Source organism: Parastagonospora nodorum (assembly GCF_000146915.1).
Source record: "Parastagonospora nodorum SN15 chromosome Unknown scaffold_28, whole genome shotgun sequence".
Taxonomy (NCBI): Eukaryota; Fungi; Ascomycota; class Dothideomycetes; order Pleosporales; family Phaeosphaeriaceae; genus Parastagonospora; species Parastagonospora nodorum.
This window is the reverse complement of record NW_001884576.1, coordinates 187,199-198,221: the sequence shown is the minus strand read 5'-3', so window position 1 is coordinate 198,221 and position 11,023 is coordinate 187,199. Positions and strand designations below refer to the sequence as shown.

Genomic DNA, 11,023 nt, shown 5'->3' with positions numbered 1-11,023 from the left:
TGTGCCGTTCTAGATAGCAACTAGTTTTCCAGTAAACCATTGTTCCAAGCCTCACAAGCCTCCAATATCAATGCGATGTTATGCTATCGAGCCGGCAGGTGGTTCGCGTCCATGATGGTGAAAGCGCCGGGGGCTGGCGAGCAATGCAATTGCCCGCGCTTGGCATGCTTAGTTCGCTTATTGCGTGACGTCATCCCGTCAAATCACTCCTCATCATAACTCCTTTGATCTCAATTCTCGTGTAGTAGGCACGCATGTATCGCTTCGTGTTTGCACAGCATCTCGAAAGACGTCTCATCGAGGCGTGCTCTGAACATCCACACTAAGCTGGAAACCGACCCTTTGCCACCCGGTGCTTACTCGATCGGGTGCTCACCCCAGATCGTCTATCCGCGACAAATGTTTCATGCAACGATTCTTCCGTCCCTCCCACCATACCTTCCATGGTAGGTGGTCATGTCTAGTGCGTACGCAGGATGTCATTGCTTGCGCGCTCATCCAATGAGCTGGTGGAACACGCAATCGTGTCAGAAACAACCCACGATAGCCTCATCAGAATGAACCGCTCTTTCACGCTATCGTGCGGAGGTTATCAAGAGCGGGTGCACAGAGCTGATGGTTCCAGAACGGGTGTCTGTGCCGCCAGTGCAAGCGCATGAACATACCACCGCACCCTACCATGCCTTGCGAAACAGCGAATATCTGCTGACATGCTAGTTCCGTGATCATGGTCGCTCTCGTGAACGCGATGCAAAACACGCGCCGCCTCCGACCTTCCTGCCTCGCCATCTGTGACGTCTGCCCTTGCATGTCAACGGTTTGCCGACCTTTCTTGGGCCAAGCTCAAGGCACGTTACGCGTTCTAGGACGGAGGAACCCTACCTCCCGCGCGGTTCACGCATTCTGCCACTGTCAGAAATCATGCGACAACCGAGGAATGCTTACTTTGGGCAAAGCCTGCACGCACCAGAGGATCCAGCAATCGGGCCAAAGGTGCGAACGCAGGCAAATGTTTCTCCTTGCCGCTGATCCTTCCCATTCTGCGCACGGGTCTCCGTTTCGGAAAGACAGGGTAATATAGTAGGCGACGTTTGATAGACACTCAGCCGCGCGGAAGGTATATAAAGTATATGACTGCGAGAATGCCATCAACAGGCGAACCGGATTCCACTCGTTAATCATCCTGGGCAGGTCCTGCAGTAACGACTCTGCCATATTGCGCCCCACCTTGACTGACGGTAGACACTCGTTCACACTCTCTTCTGAAATCACGTTCTGGTTGTTTGCTTCATACGCAAGTTGTCACACATACGACAAGCTTTGAAGGTCACAAGAAACGTCACGGCTTGATCTCCAACACAGTAGACCAATTCATCCACTCTTGAAGCAACTTCCCAGTAGTCGTCATCAACATGCGCTCCGTCTTCTACATAGTCCTAGCGACTATCCTCGCCTTCGTCACCGCAATCCCAATCACCCCATCAGCACCCCGTCTCCAGAAACGCGCCGAGCAATTCAGATTACAAGGTCTCCGAGAGGTAAGCTTGACTATTCATCATCAACCTGACAACATCAATTAACAAACCCAGTTCGAAATCGCCGAACGCCTCTCCGCCTCCGCAGCAGAAACAGAAACCTTCCGCTCCCGCATCAACCACAAACTACACTCCATCCTGCACAAAGACGACTTCGACCTCTTCTCCGGCGACATCGCCCCAGGATCCATGGAATCCCCTTCCATGCTACCAAAAGAGGTGTCACCTGAGAGCCGCGAGTCATTGTTCCGCTCGTTGCTTGCGCTCTTTGGGCGCGATGACAACGGCGGCTTTGGGTATGAGGGCAAAGAGGGCGAGATGCGCAGACCCCAGGGATCGAGGCATTGGTCGCAGAGCTTCGGAGGATTCCGCAGATGAGGAGTAAGGGTTGAGTTTCTTTGATTATGACATGATGAATATATGCTATGGAGTACTTATCGGGGGGGATTATACCATTGGAAGGAATATACTTTCGCTTGACTTTCTGGATCATCCAGATTTGCTTGAACTTTACCAATTTGGATTCTTGCCACTTCATTGGCACCCATTGATTCTTTTCTTTTTTGGAGAGAAAATAACAATCTGTTCTGTACTCGTAAACATGGACGTTCGTACGCGGTGAAGAGGAGAGAGGTGATCAGGATCTACACGGGGCTCCGAACATTACCGTGCTTTGCATTCCAGTGCCCCTCGCTTCAGTAGTCCCGGTATACACCGTCGCCGTACCGAATACACCAGCATTCTAACCTCCTTGTACTATGCTCACGCGCACTGATCGGGTAGGTATGTACATGTACTGTTGAGCGTCACACGGCAAGGAAACAAGCGGGTCATCTCTGCACGCAAAAACCTTTCTCAACATACAATTTAGCATGGACACACATGTACTTGTACTCTTCGCATTCTGTACCCTGCTCTCACGGAGCAGCGTGTCGATCAATCCGGCCCCCGTCTACTCCCCAGACTAATCCCAGCACCCCATCTCACTGATCAACAGGCCCCCCAAACCCCCCTATCTCTCCTCGGACCCCACATATCCTCGTCATCAATTGCATCAAAGATTTCTCTTTCTCTTTCTCTTTCTCGCGGTCTACTCTGCCTCTCCCCAGTTTCACCAGCTCTCGTCTTCCCATCATCGTCCCTATATCTCCTTTCTCTCTCACCATCGTCCCCCATGACCTCAACGCCACCCCACCTCACTTTCTTCCCTACGCCTCGTCAACGCCGTGTTAGTTGGTAGAACGGGATTGAAGGAAAATTCGGTACTTACTCGGCGTGACGCTGCGGATGCGGGTCCATGCTTGGTGGCGCGAGGGATGGTTTTGCGCCTGCCTGGAGGGTGGGGAGGGGGGCGGGGCGCCTGGGTGGCGGGGCAGAGGGGAGTGATAGTAAGGGAAGGGATGAGTAAGTGGTCGGGGGTAGGATGGGTGGTGGGGCGGGGGTGGTGTTGGTGGTCGAAAGTATGGTTGGCAGCGAGGAAGGGGTGGTGTAGGTGGTCTTGAGCGAGGGGTGGGACTGGGTCGAGTGAAGAGTCGCGGTGGTGGTTCAGAATAGTATGGGCGGTGAGGGAGAGGTGGTGTAGGTGGTCTTGCATGGTGGGTGAGAGGCGGGGGACCGGGTCGGGCAGGCGGTGAAGAGTAGGATGGGCGACGGGGGAGTGGTGGCGTGTGCGGGCGATACTGATATGGTTGTGCTGCGCGGCAGGGAGGAGATGGGTGTGCTTCATGTCGAGGCTGATACTCTTCTCTCTTGTATTCTCGAAAATGGTAGTCTCGCTGAGTTCGAAGAGGAGATGCCTCACATCGAGGGCGCTCGTCTCTCTCGTGCTCGCGAGGTTGGTAGTCTCGCTGAATCCGGGGAGGATGTGATGATGGATGTGAGTGTCTGCTTTCGGGCTTTCGACTCTTCTCCGTCAGTCCAGAGGCTCTCGCTTTGTGGTTCTCTCGATACCTAATGTGCTTTGGGTGATCATTGAGTAAATGCATCAGCACACACAAGCCAATTTCTGTATACACCCATAACGTCGCTTTGGTGGAAGTTGGGTTAGTGAGAGGTTTCGAAGCAGATGCTCGCGATGAGTGCTTCATGATTGCTCAGCTCAAAGTTCTGTAGATGCCGATTTCGAAGACTGCCAGGTGCTCATGGCAGTAGTTAAGCAAACACGTCAAAGTCATCATGGTGGACTGTGGTCGTACACGGCGTAGTCAATGGTATCAGCGTTATTGCTCATGTTGGATACTGTGTACAAGCACGAGCTTTGCGCTCTGAGGTTCATCGTGAGTAACACTGTGGTACAAATCAGTCCTCTACTCTGAGCGAACGGGGCAATTCGAATCCTCGGCTTATTGGGCTAGGAATTCATTTGGAAGAGGACGTTTGCAGCATAAGGCTCGGTTGTCGGATATGTCGACCGTACCATTTCGTGGTCGGTAGGTGTACTTCGCAATTGAGGCTGCGAGTTCAATATCGATAGTACGTTTTTCGTGACTCGTTTACGCCACAACTGCGTCTACGATATCGAATTCCCTTTCGCACGAGCCTTATGACAAAGGCAAAGTGCCGGTCCCTCGCCCATGTGCTTAGCTTCAGATCATAGTTTGAGTGCATTCAATGCTTTTTCTTTGTATGGTCCCCGCGTTGGTGTTCAACTAGATGTTGTGTTCAGATCCCCACTGTGGGTAGTGAACTCTGATAACAGGATGCACTTTTCTTTGTGACACGGCAGCTTCCGAACCCACTAAATATTGAAATGACAAGTCAAAGCGTGTTTGCTGAAGCTCAAAGCTTAGTTTTGCGTTCACGAGCAAGGATCAAGCCATGATCGAGGTAATGCTCGGTAAGGTCCGAAATTCGCCGAAGCACCATGGGGCCAGAAATAGCAACCGGATTGGGTTGGGCTCCACGATAGTCTCCGCCCAACTCCAAAAAGTCAGAGTCATTCGCGCCACGATAGGCTTTGCGCCACAACAAGGGGTAAGTTTCTTTTCGCGAACGATGTGCTTATGGTTGCATGCATTACATTTAACCATGGAGATGGCGAACACATTCTCGAACAGTGACAGCTGCAAGGTGATTAGAGTGACAGCGATTTTGGCGATGGGTCCCTGGCGAGAAGATGCCTACAAGCGACCGTTTCGCAGATGCACACACAGACCACCGTGCGTTAGACGGGGCGCGTGCGGAAACACGACATAATCGACGAGTTGGAGGGGTCGAACGACGATAACGTGATAGGTGTGCGAGAGCTCCGAGTGTTATACGCAGTTGGGTCTGTGACAGTTACAGCCTAAGGTGCGAGCGCAAAATGCTTTGTATGTACAAATCGAGGAGGTCTGGTCTTAGAAAATTTGAACGGTCACCCCGTCTCGGCCAGTCGTAGTTGTCATGAACCCCACGTAGCTATACTGATTACCTCTTTATGGCGAGCAAGAATCTACGTAGGCTGTGCAGTGTCATACCCTTTGGTCACCATGCAAACGAGTTATCCGATGTAATTCTGCACTCACATCTTCACCATTCTCCCACATCTTCCTCTCCCTCTGTTCAACTTCCTCCAGATCATCGACCCCGTGTTGGTAGAGGGTGGGGAAGTCCTGGGCAAAGCGTACAAGAAGTTGATCCGAATCACCCCTACTAAAGGCATAGTAAGATTGTCGTAGTCGTCGTGTTATGGTGAAGGATGGGGGAGTGCTATATATTGTGAAGTGACGATCCTGGGATTCGTATTTTGGATGGAGCTTCGGTAGATTGACTATAATATTGAGATCTGAATTGGCGGCCAATGTCTCAAGTGGCGCAAGAAAGGCTCGCTCATTAACGCGACTCCAACTCCAGTCGCGGTCGTGGTCTGCCCAGAGCTGAAACTCGCGCAGCTTTGTAAGATTCTGGACGTGTGTCTGGCAAAACCGCAACCATACCGGAACGTCTGCTGAATAACCAGCTACGGCTTCTTGCACCCTATCGAAAGTGCGAGTGGAAAGTCGCAACGTGATACTCAACCTCTTAGTCAAGGCGACTACATCAGTCACGTGCTGCGGAACAAGAGATTTTGCGGGTTCGAGGAGCGATTGCAATGTCTCTGGACCGGTGATGTGAAGGACTGCTATGTTGGTTATGTATGCTGTCACCTCCTGACGCCTGTTTGGACATGTGAGTTTAGTGCTCTTGAGCTCTCTGTGCACACTTACGCTCTCCTACACACATGTAACATTTCCAATTCTGTGCCTGTCGATGTTTCAGGGCTTTGATTCACCCCCATGACCGCCTCTTCGCACTCCCAGTGCGGGCCCCATGTAGATCCTAAACGAAGTAGATAGCGGCTGTCTGGAGGTTCGAACGGCTCTGGGCAGACAACGTGCTCGGCGCCACTACTGTATTTGTAGGGATCAGGCTGGAGGCATGCTGATAGACGAAGTTTGTCGTGTCGAAAATATGCATGCACTCCACCTGGAAAGAGGTAGCTGTAAATTGTCTGTCGAAGCTCGAGCGGCAGGCCAAAGAGTCTGCTACGTAGCTGTGGATTGGTGTCGGCATTGGAGCTTCTCTGAGATGGCATTGAAGTGAAGGTAAAGCAAAGCACGGATGCCTGGCGGAAGAATTGTGTAGAGTAGACGGAATAGGAAGGCGGTTGAAGTCACACGGCAGGAGTCAAGATGATGCGTGGACAGTGTTTGCTAGCCAGTGCAGTTGGAGCATTTACTTCCGACGCTGCAATATCGCGTCGTTCCGATGGACCTCCGGGTAAATGGTCGTGTTTGGATGCTGGCTTCTCGAAGGTCTCGGCAATCGGCCGTGGTCGGGGTTTCTTTGTCGTGACAAAGGCGACGCTTGGGAACTTTGGAAAGCGGGTAACGGAGGCTGCGGGTTCGCTGCATGCCAAGCAAACTCTGCTGCGCGAGGCTGCAGGCGTGTCTGGGGATGGATGCATGGACAAGGACGAGGAGCGCGGTGACGTTGGCGATCTTTGTTGGCGATTCGCGTAGCCGCGTATTTTTCGATAGTCTGTCCCGGAGCTGCACGCAGACATTTTGGAGGCACGCGATGGGCGGTCCCCGTTTCTGTGCGAGGCGTAGGGCTCGGTGGGTGGTCGGGCCTCGCTCTGCCGGCAGGTCGCTGGTTGCATGGCGACACTCACTGGCATGCGTGGGCTCTCAACGCTGATTGCTGCAGCACGCAGAGTGGTGGCACTCGGAAATGGGAGTCCTGTTCAGGCGTGGAGGCGCGTGCAATAACCCAATTGGCTGCTCGACTAGCAGCGTCCGAAACACGCCCCGGATGCGCATCGCGTCGAGACTATGCTAGTCGCCTGTTCCCTGCCGTGGGGCGCGCGACTGCCCACTAGCTGCCTGCGGTTTGAAACTCAAAGAGCTCCTGGATGCAGAGGGCACAGCAGTATATCCCCTGGGTCCAAGTTCATAGTGTACATAGTGTCCATATGTCCGCTGGTCTTGCTCGAGCGCTGCGTGCGACCAGTTCCCGTCGACGGCCATTGTTATCGACGCTGCACATTCACAACATCTCGAAACGGTAACCGGCACCAGTATCGGTAGCTCTATCTCGCCGGCGCCATCGACACGGACGCGCCCACTGCCGTGTCTGTCTGCATACATACACAGGACATCCCGTCCAGCGCCCTGAGCGTGGAATTGCCTGCGTGGAGCGTTGCGTCCATAGTACTATTCTGCCTATCCTATCAATTGCCCACCATGAAACGCAAGTTCTCCCTCGCGCCCGTGGTAAGTCCCGATCGGCACTCCACCCAGCGTCGGTGACGATTGACAAGCGGCCAGAAGATCCCCTCCAAGGACGACACCAAGGCAGCACCCGAGCCCACGCCGTCGCACCCGCAACCCAAGTCACAGTCGCACAGCAAACACTCGTCCAAAGACAGCATCACCGACTACTCGCCCCACATCAACCGCCGCGTGCTCGATGCCCACACGGAGCGGGAGTTGCGGCTAGCATGTCAGCACATTCTGCAGAACTTCAAGCCGTCCGACCATGGCATGGAGAACACGGACCCGAAGCTGGACTTTGGCGGCCTGCAGCGCGGACGAGACAGCAAGACCAAGGACCGCAACGCCCACCGATCTGAGCCCAAGGTGCGCCTGCCCACGGGCGCGCCTGTGGATCTGAAGACGGCCCTCGAAGCCCGCGGACTCAAGCAGACGGAGCTCACCATGAGACGCTCTGGCGATGCACCCCCCGTGCGCGCCAACAGCAGCCGGAAGCGCGCCGACTTTGACTGGCTCGACGAACGCAACGACAAGAGAGAGGAGAAACTGAGAAAGTGCGTTGCTTGCATGCCGTGCCATTCCCAGGCCAGGCCCGCTGACTGTGTATAGGAGCTCCTCCATGCGACGCAAAGACCGCCATGCCGACGACACCGCAGCACCCACCGACACCGACGCCGACGCAGCAGAGCGGACGCCCCGCGGCAAGCACGATCCGCAGGCCCGGCCATCAACGGCCGTCCGATCTCTGAGCCGATCACGAAGCATACGGGACAACATCAAGGAATATGTCTTCCCAGGTACGACCAGCCGCACCATTAGCCGCGCCCCATCCCACGGCTCCCTCCGCACCATGAACACAACCATGAGCCAGGACTCGGCTGTCGACCCACCCAACAGCGCCTCAGGACAGGGATGGCGCAGCTGGGCACTGCCAGGTCGTCGATCGAGTTCAAGAAGCAACAGCCGGCCGGGAACGTCAAAGGGACAGCCTGAGGAAGTAGAACCGCCAAAGAAAACTACCGTCAATCTCAACAGAGAGCTGCCGCCTCTGCCAAGTCTCGACTCGTGGAAGGATGATGTGCCAGCGCCAGAGAAGGCCGTCCGGTCGCCAACTTCTGCTACCCATATCGCCAGCGTCATGCGACCTCAAGACTCTGCGACGCCAGAGCGTGTTGCAGCGAACAAGGCACATCGAAGGAGTGGATCTGACACGTTGGCTCTGCAATACAATACGGCTCTGTCTGCGCGCTCACCAGCAAATAGCAGGCATGCTGGGCAGTCCGCGTCTCGCTCAAAGACTTTGACACCAGACAGCTATACCGTGACCGGACAGACACTTGTCGCATCCGCCTCCACCAGCAACCTCGGTCACATCCGCTACAAGAGTACCGACAGCTTAGCCATGCCCAAGAAGAGTGGCGAGATACTGAACTTCTCCCGGAAAATGAGCGTCGATACGCCCACTCGCGGTACATTTTCCAAGGAGGTCAAGGTGGCTCACAAGGAAGAGCAGAAGTCGAGATTGAAAAAGGTTTTCACTGGGTGGATGACAAAGAAAGAAAAGAAGGACGATTGGATGCAAAGAATTGAGAAAGAGGGTGTAAAGGAAGGTGTAATGGTGCAAGACGGCGCAGCAAGTGCGCCCATTGTGCGTTATTAATTGACGAAGCATCGCGAGGCATTTACCTGGAGTCTAGCGCTGGCGCAGTTGGATGCTTTTTTTTTTTTCATTCTTGCAACGACGTTTACGCGGTCATGTTTGACGATTCGAATTGGATAGATCGGTGGTGCTGGATATTAAGCCGCCACGAATGTTAACAGGCATTCTTTCGTCATTCGAGGCTTTTCACTATAGACTAATTTGTCCATTATCACGGCATATATTTCATAATCTCCAATCATATTCATGGTCATTGTTTCAGTACTCTCTGGTGTATCTAAGTCTCGTGCGATTTACTGCCAACATCAAACGACTAGTTGTTGGACACACCACGTGAGTACGCGTTGGACAAATGCAGGTACGCGTCCAGTCGCGCCTTCCCACCCTGTTTCTTCTCGACGAACTTCACACGATTGATGCACCGCATAACTCGGTTTACCTCTAGCCACCATGTGGAGCTCGCAGGTATGTTAAACAATCAAACGCTGCTCAGCTCTGCTAAATCGATGGCCAGCCCGCTTCCTGCCTTTACCTGACCGCCCCACTTTTCACTGTCACCACGACCTCCAGCATGCGGGATGTGTGAGCTACGGGGAGAGTGAAGTCGAGTGGTTTGGTTCAATCTTGGCCTCTGGCACTGAAACTCTGCAACATTTGGATTACCTAGAGGAACCAGCCACAGCGCTGTGCTCCACCCAAAGCCTCAATGTGCAACATCGTCACATTCCAATTTACGTGCCAGCATACGTTGCGTCGACGTAGGTCACGATGCGGCGGCACTCGGCACAAGATCACCGCGAACAGCACGAAAGCGGCTTGCATTGCGGAATCCTTCTTGACCATCTACCTTCAGATCGAATGCGACCGATGTCAGCATACAGCATGGGAGGACACCTGGAAGCTGAAACTTGAGAGAGCAAATGCGTTCCTAGCCAAGCTCCAACAACGGGATATGACTGGCTTCGAAGAGGTAGCCGCTCTAGTCAAGGATTTGGATGCCGAGTATGCAACAGCGTCATGGAATACGAGGACCATGTTCGCTCATGGACCGAAACCAAGTGTCACAAGAGTGAAGCACAGCTACTACGAGAAGGCAGCGTCGAAATTACCGCAAGAAGTGCGACCTGAAGATGTCGTCGTTAAGGCGGATAAAGAGTGGACTGAGATGGATGACCTTGACTACGATGGCAACTATGAAGCCAGTACTGACCCTGTACACCCTGTCAGCACGGACTATTCGCACCCACTGGACGACGATGATGGGGCTTGGATACTAGAGCATCTATCGGAAGCGGGTGTAGTTCAGACGCCAGACGCAATCAATCTCGACTTCGAAAATGGCCATGGGTGGAGCTGGGGTGAGGACAACAGTGATCCAGAAGTCCAGACAAGTGCCGATGCATGGCAAGAGGAAGGGGTAAGCCCACTCCAAGGCACAGAATTGGGCCACCCAGCTGAGAAAAGCGACAACACTCTAATGGCCTGGGGCCCCAAAGCCAATGCGCCAGTATCGACAGCCACAGTCCAGCTCAATAGCTTGACGGGACGTGAGGAACAACGCAGTGCTAAAATCGAACGAGTCATCGTAGCATTTTGGTCAGTCGTCAATCACAACGTCCCCAACACCGAACCACAACCTTCTACACCACCTCCATCCGCAGGAGAAACATCCGTCATTCCCCTCGTCGAAACTTTCAATCTATCAACCACGCATAGAAAACCCCCATCTGCACCTTACGAGCGCTCACCCTGGACCGACGGCCCCTCTGACTTACCACCAACCTCGCCCTCATCCACCCCTCCAGCATCAGCACCGCGCTCAACTACGCCCCCGAGTCCCAAATCCACGCGCTCGTGGTACGACAAACAGCGCAAGATTCTCAACCAGCGTAGGGAAGATGATAGGAACAAGTACTACCGCGACTGGTTGTACATCTCTCGATGCGAGATACGCGACTTCGAAGGGCCTGAGGGAAATGTGATTCGGGATCCGATGAAGGCAGGTGGTGGTGGTGGTGGTGGTAAGGGCGGGGGAAAGGCATGAGTATTCAATTTCCGACTTTTGCGTCAGAGGTCTTTGGGGAAAAAATGTT

The 11,023-nt window shown here is 53.8% G+C and overlaps 5 protein-coding genes across 5 annotated transcripts; 3 read left to right on the top strand and 2 right to left on the bottom strand.

Annotated features, from left to right (window-relative positions):
* Window positions 1-1,412: 1,412 nt before the first annotated feature.
* SNOG_13790 (hypothetical protein) lies at window positions 1,413-1,913 on the top strand (the record flags this gene model as incomplete). The annotated part of the gene is made up of 2 exons (XM_001803941.1): window positions 1,413-1,538; window positions 1,590-1,913. The coding sequence occupies 2 exons, from the start codon at window positions 1,413-1,415 to the stop codon at window positions 1,911-1,913; spliced, it is 450 nt and encodes a 149-aa protein (XP_001803993.1).
* An 888-nt stretch (window positions 1,914-2,801) lies between these two features.
* Window positions 2,802-3,765, bottom strand: SNOG_13789 (hypothetical protein; the record flags this gene model as incomplete). The annotated part of the gene is made up of 3 exons (XM_001803940.1): window positions 2,802-2,895; window positions 3,128-3,439; window positions 3,731-3,765. 3 exons carry the CDS (start codon window positions 3,763-3,765, stop codon window positions 2,802-2,804), a joined length of 441 nt encoding a protein of 146 aa, XP_001803992.1.
* Window positions 3,766-4,873: 1,108 nt separating this feature from the next.
* Window positions 4,874-7,024, bottom strand: SNOG_13788 (hypothetical protein; the record flags this gene model as incomplete). The annotated part of the gene is made up of 5 exons (XM_001803939.1): window positions 4,874-4,939; window positions 5,042-5,672; window positions 5,723-6,120; window positions 6,235-6,698; window positions 6,874-7,024. 5 exons carry the CDS (start codon window positions 7,022-7,024, stop codon window positions 4,874-4,876), a joined length of 1,710 nt encoding a protein of 569 aa, XP_001803991.1.
* Window positions 7,025-7,240: 216 nt separating this feature from the next.
* On the top strand, window positions 7,241-8,930 carry SNOG_13787 (hypothetical protein; the record flags this gene model as incomplete). The annotated part of the gene is given in 3 exon segments (XM_001803938.1): window positions 7,241-7,302; window positions 7,318-7,824; window positions 7,856-8,930. 3 exon segments carry the CDS (start codon window positions 7,241-7,243, stop codon window positions 8,928-8,930), a joined length of 1,644 nt encoding a protein of 547 aa, XP_001803990.1.
* A 706-nt stretch (window positions 8,931-9,636) lies between these two features.
* On the top strand, window positions 9,637-10,974 carry SNOG_13786 (hypothetical protein; the record flags this gene model as incomplete). Its single annotated transcript, XM_001803937.1, has 2 exons — window positions 9,637-10,347; window positions 10,801-10,974. The coding sequence occupies 2 exons, from the start codon at window positions 9,637-9,639 to the stop codon at window positions 10,972-10,974; spliced, it is 885 nt and encodes a 294-aa protein (XP_001803989.1).
* Between the last annotated feature and the right edge of the window lie 49 nt (window positions 10,975-11,023).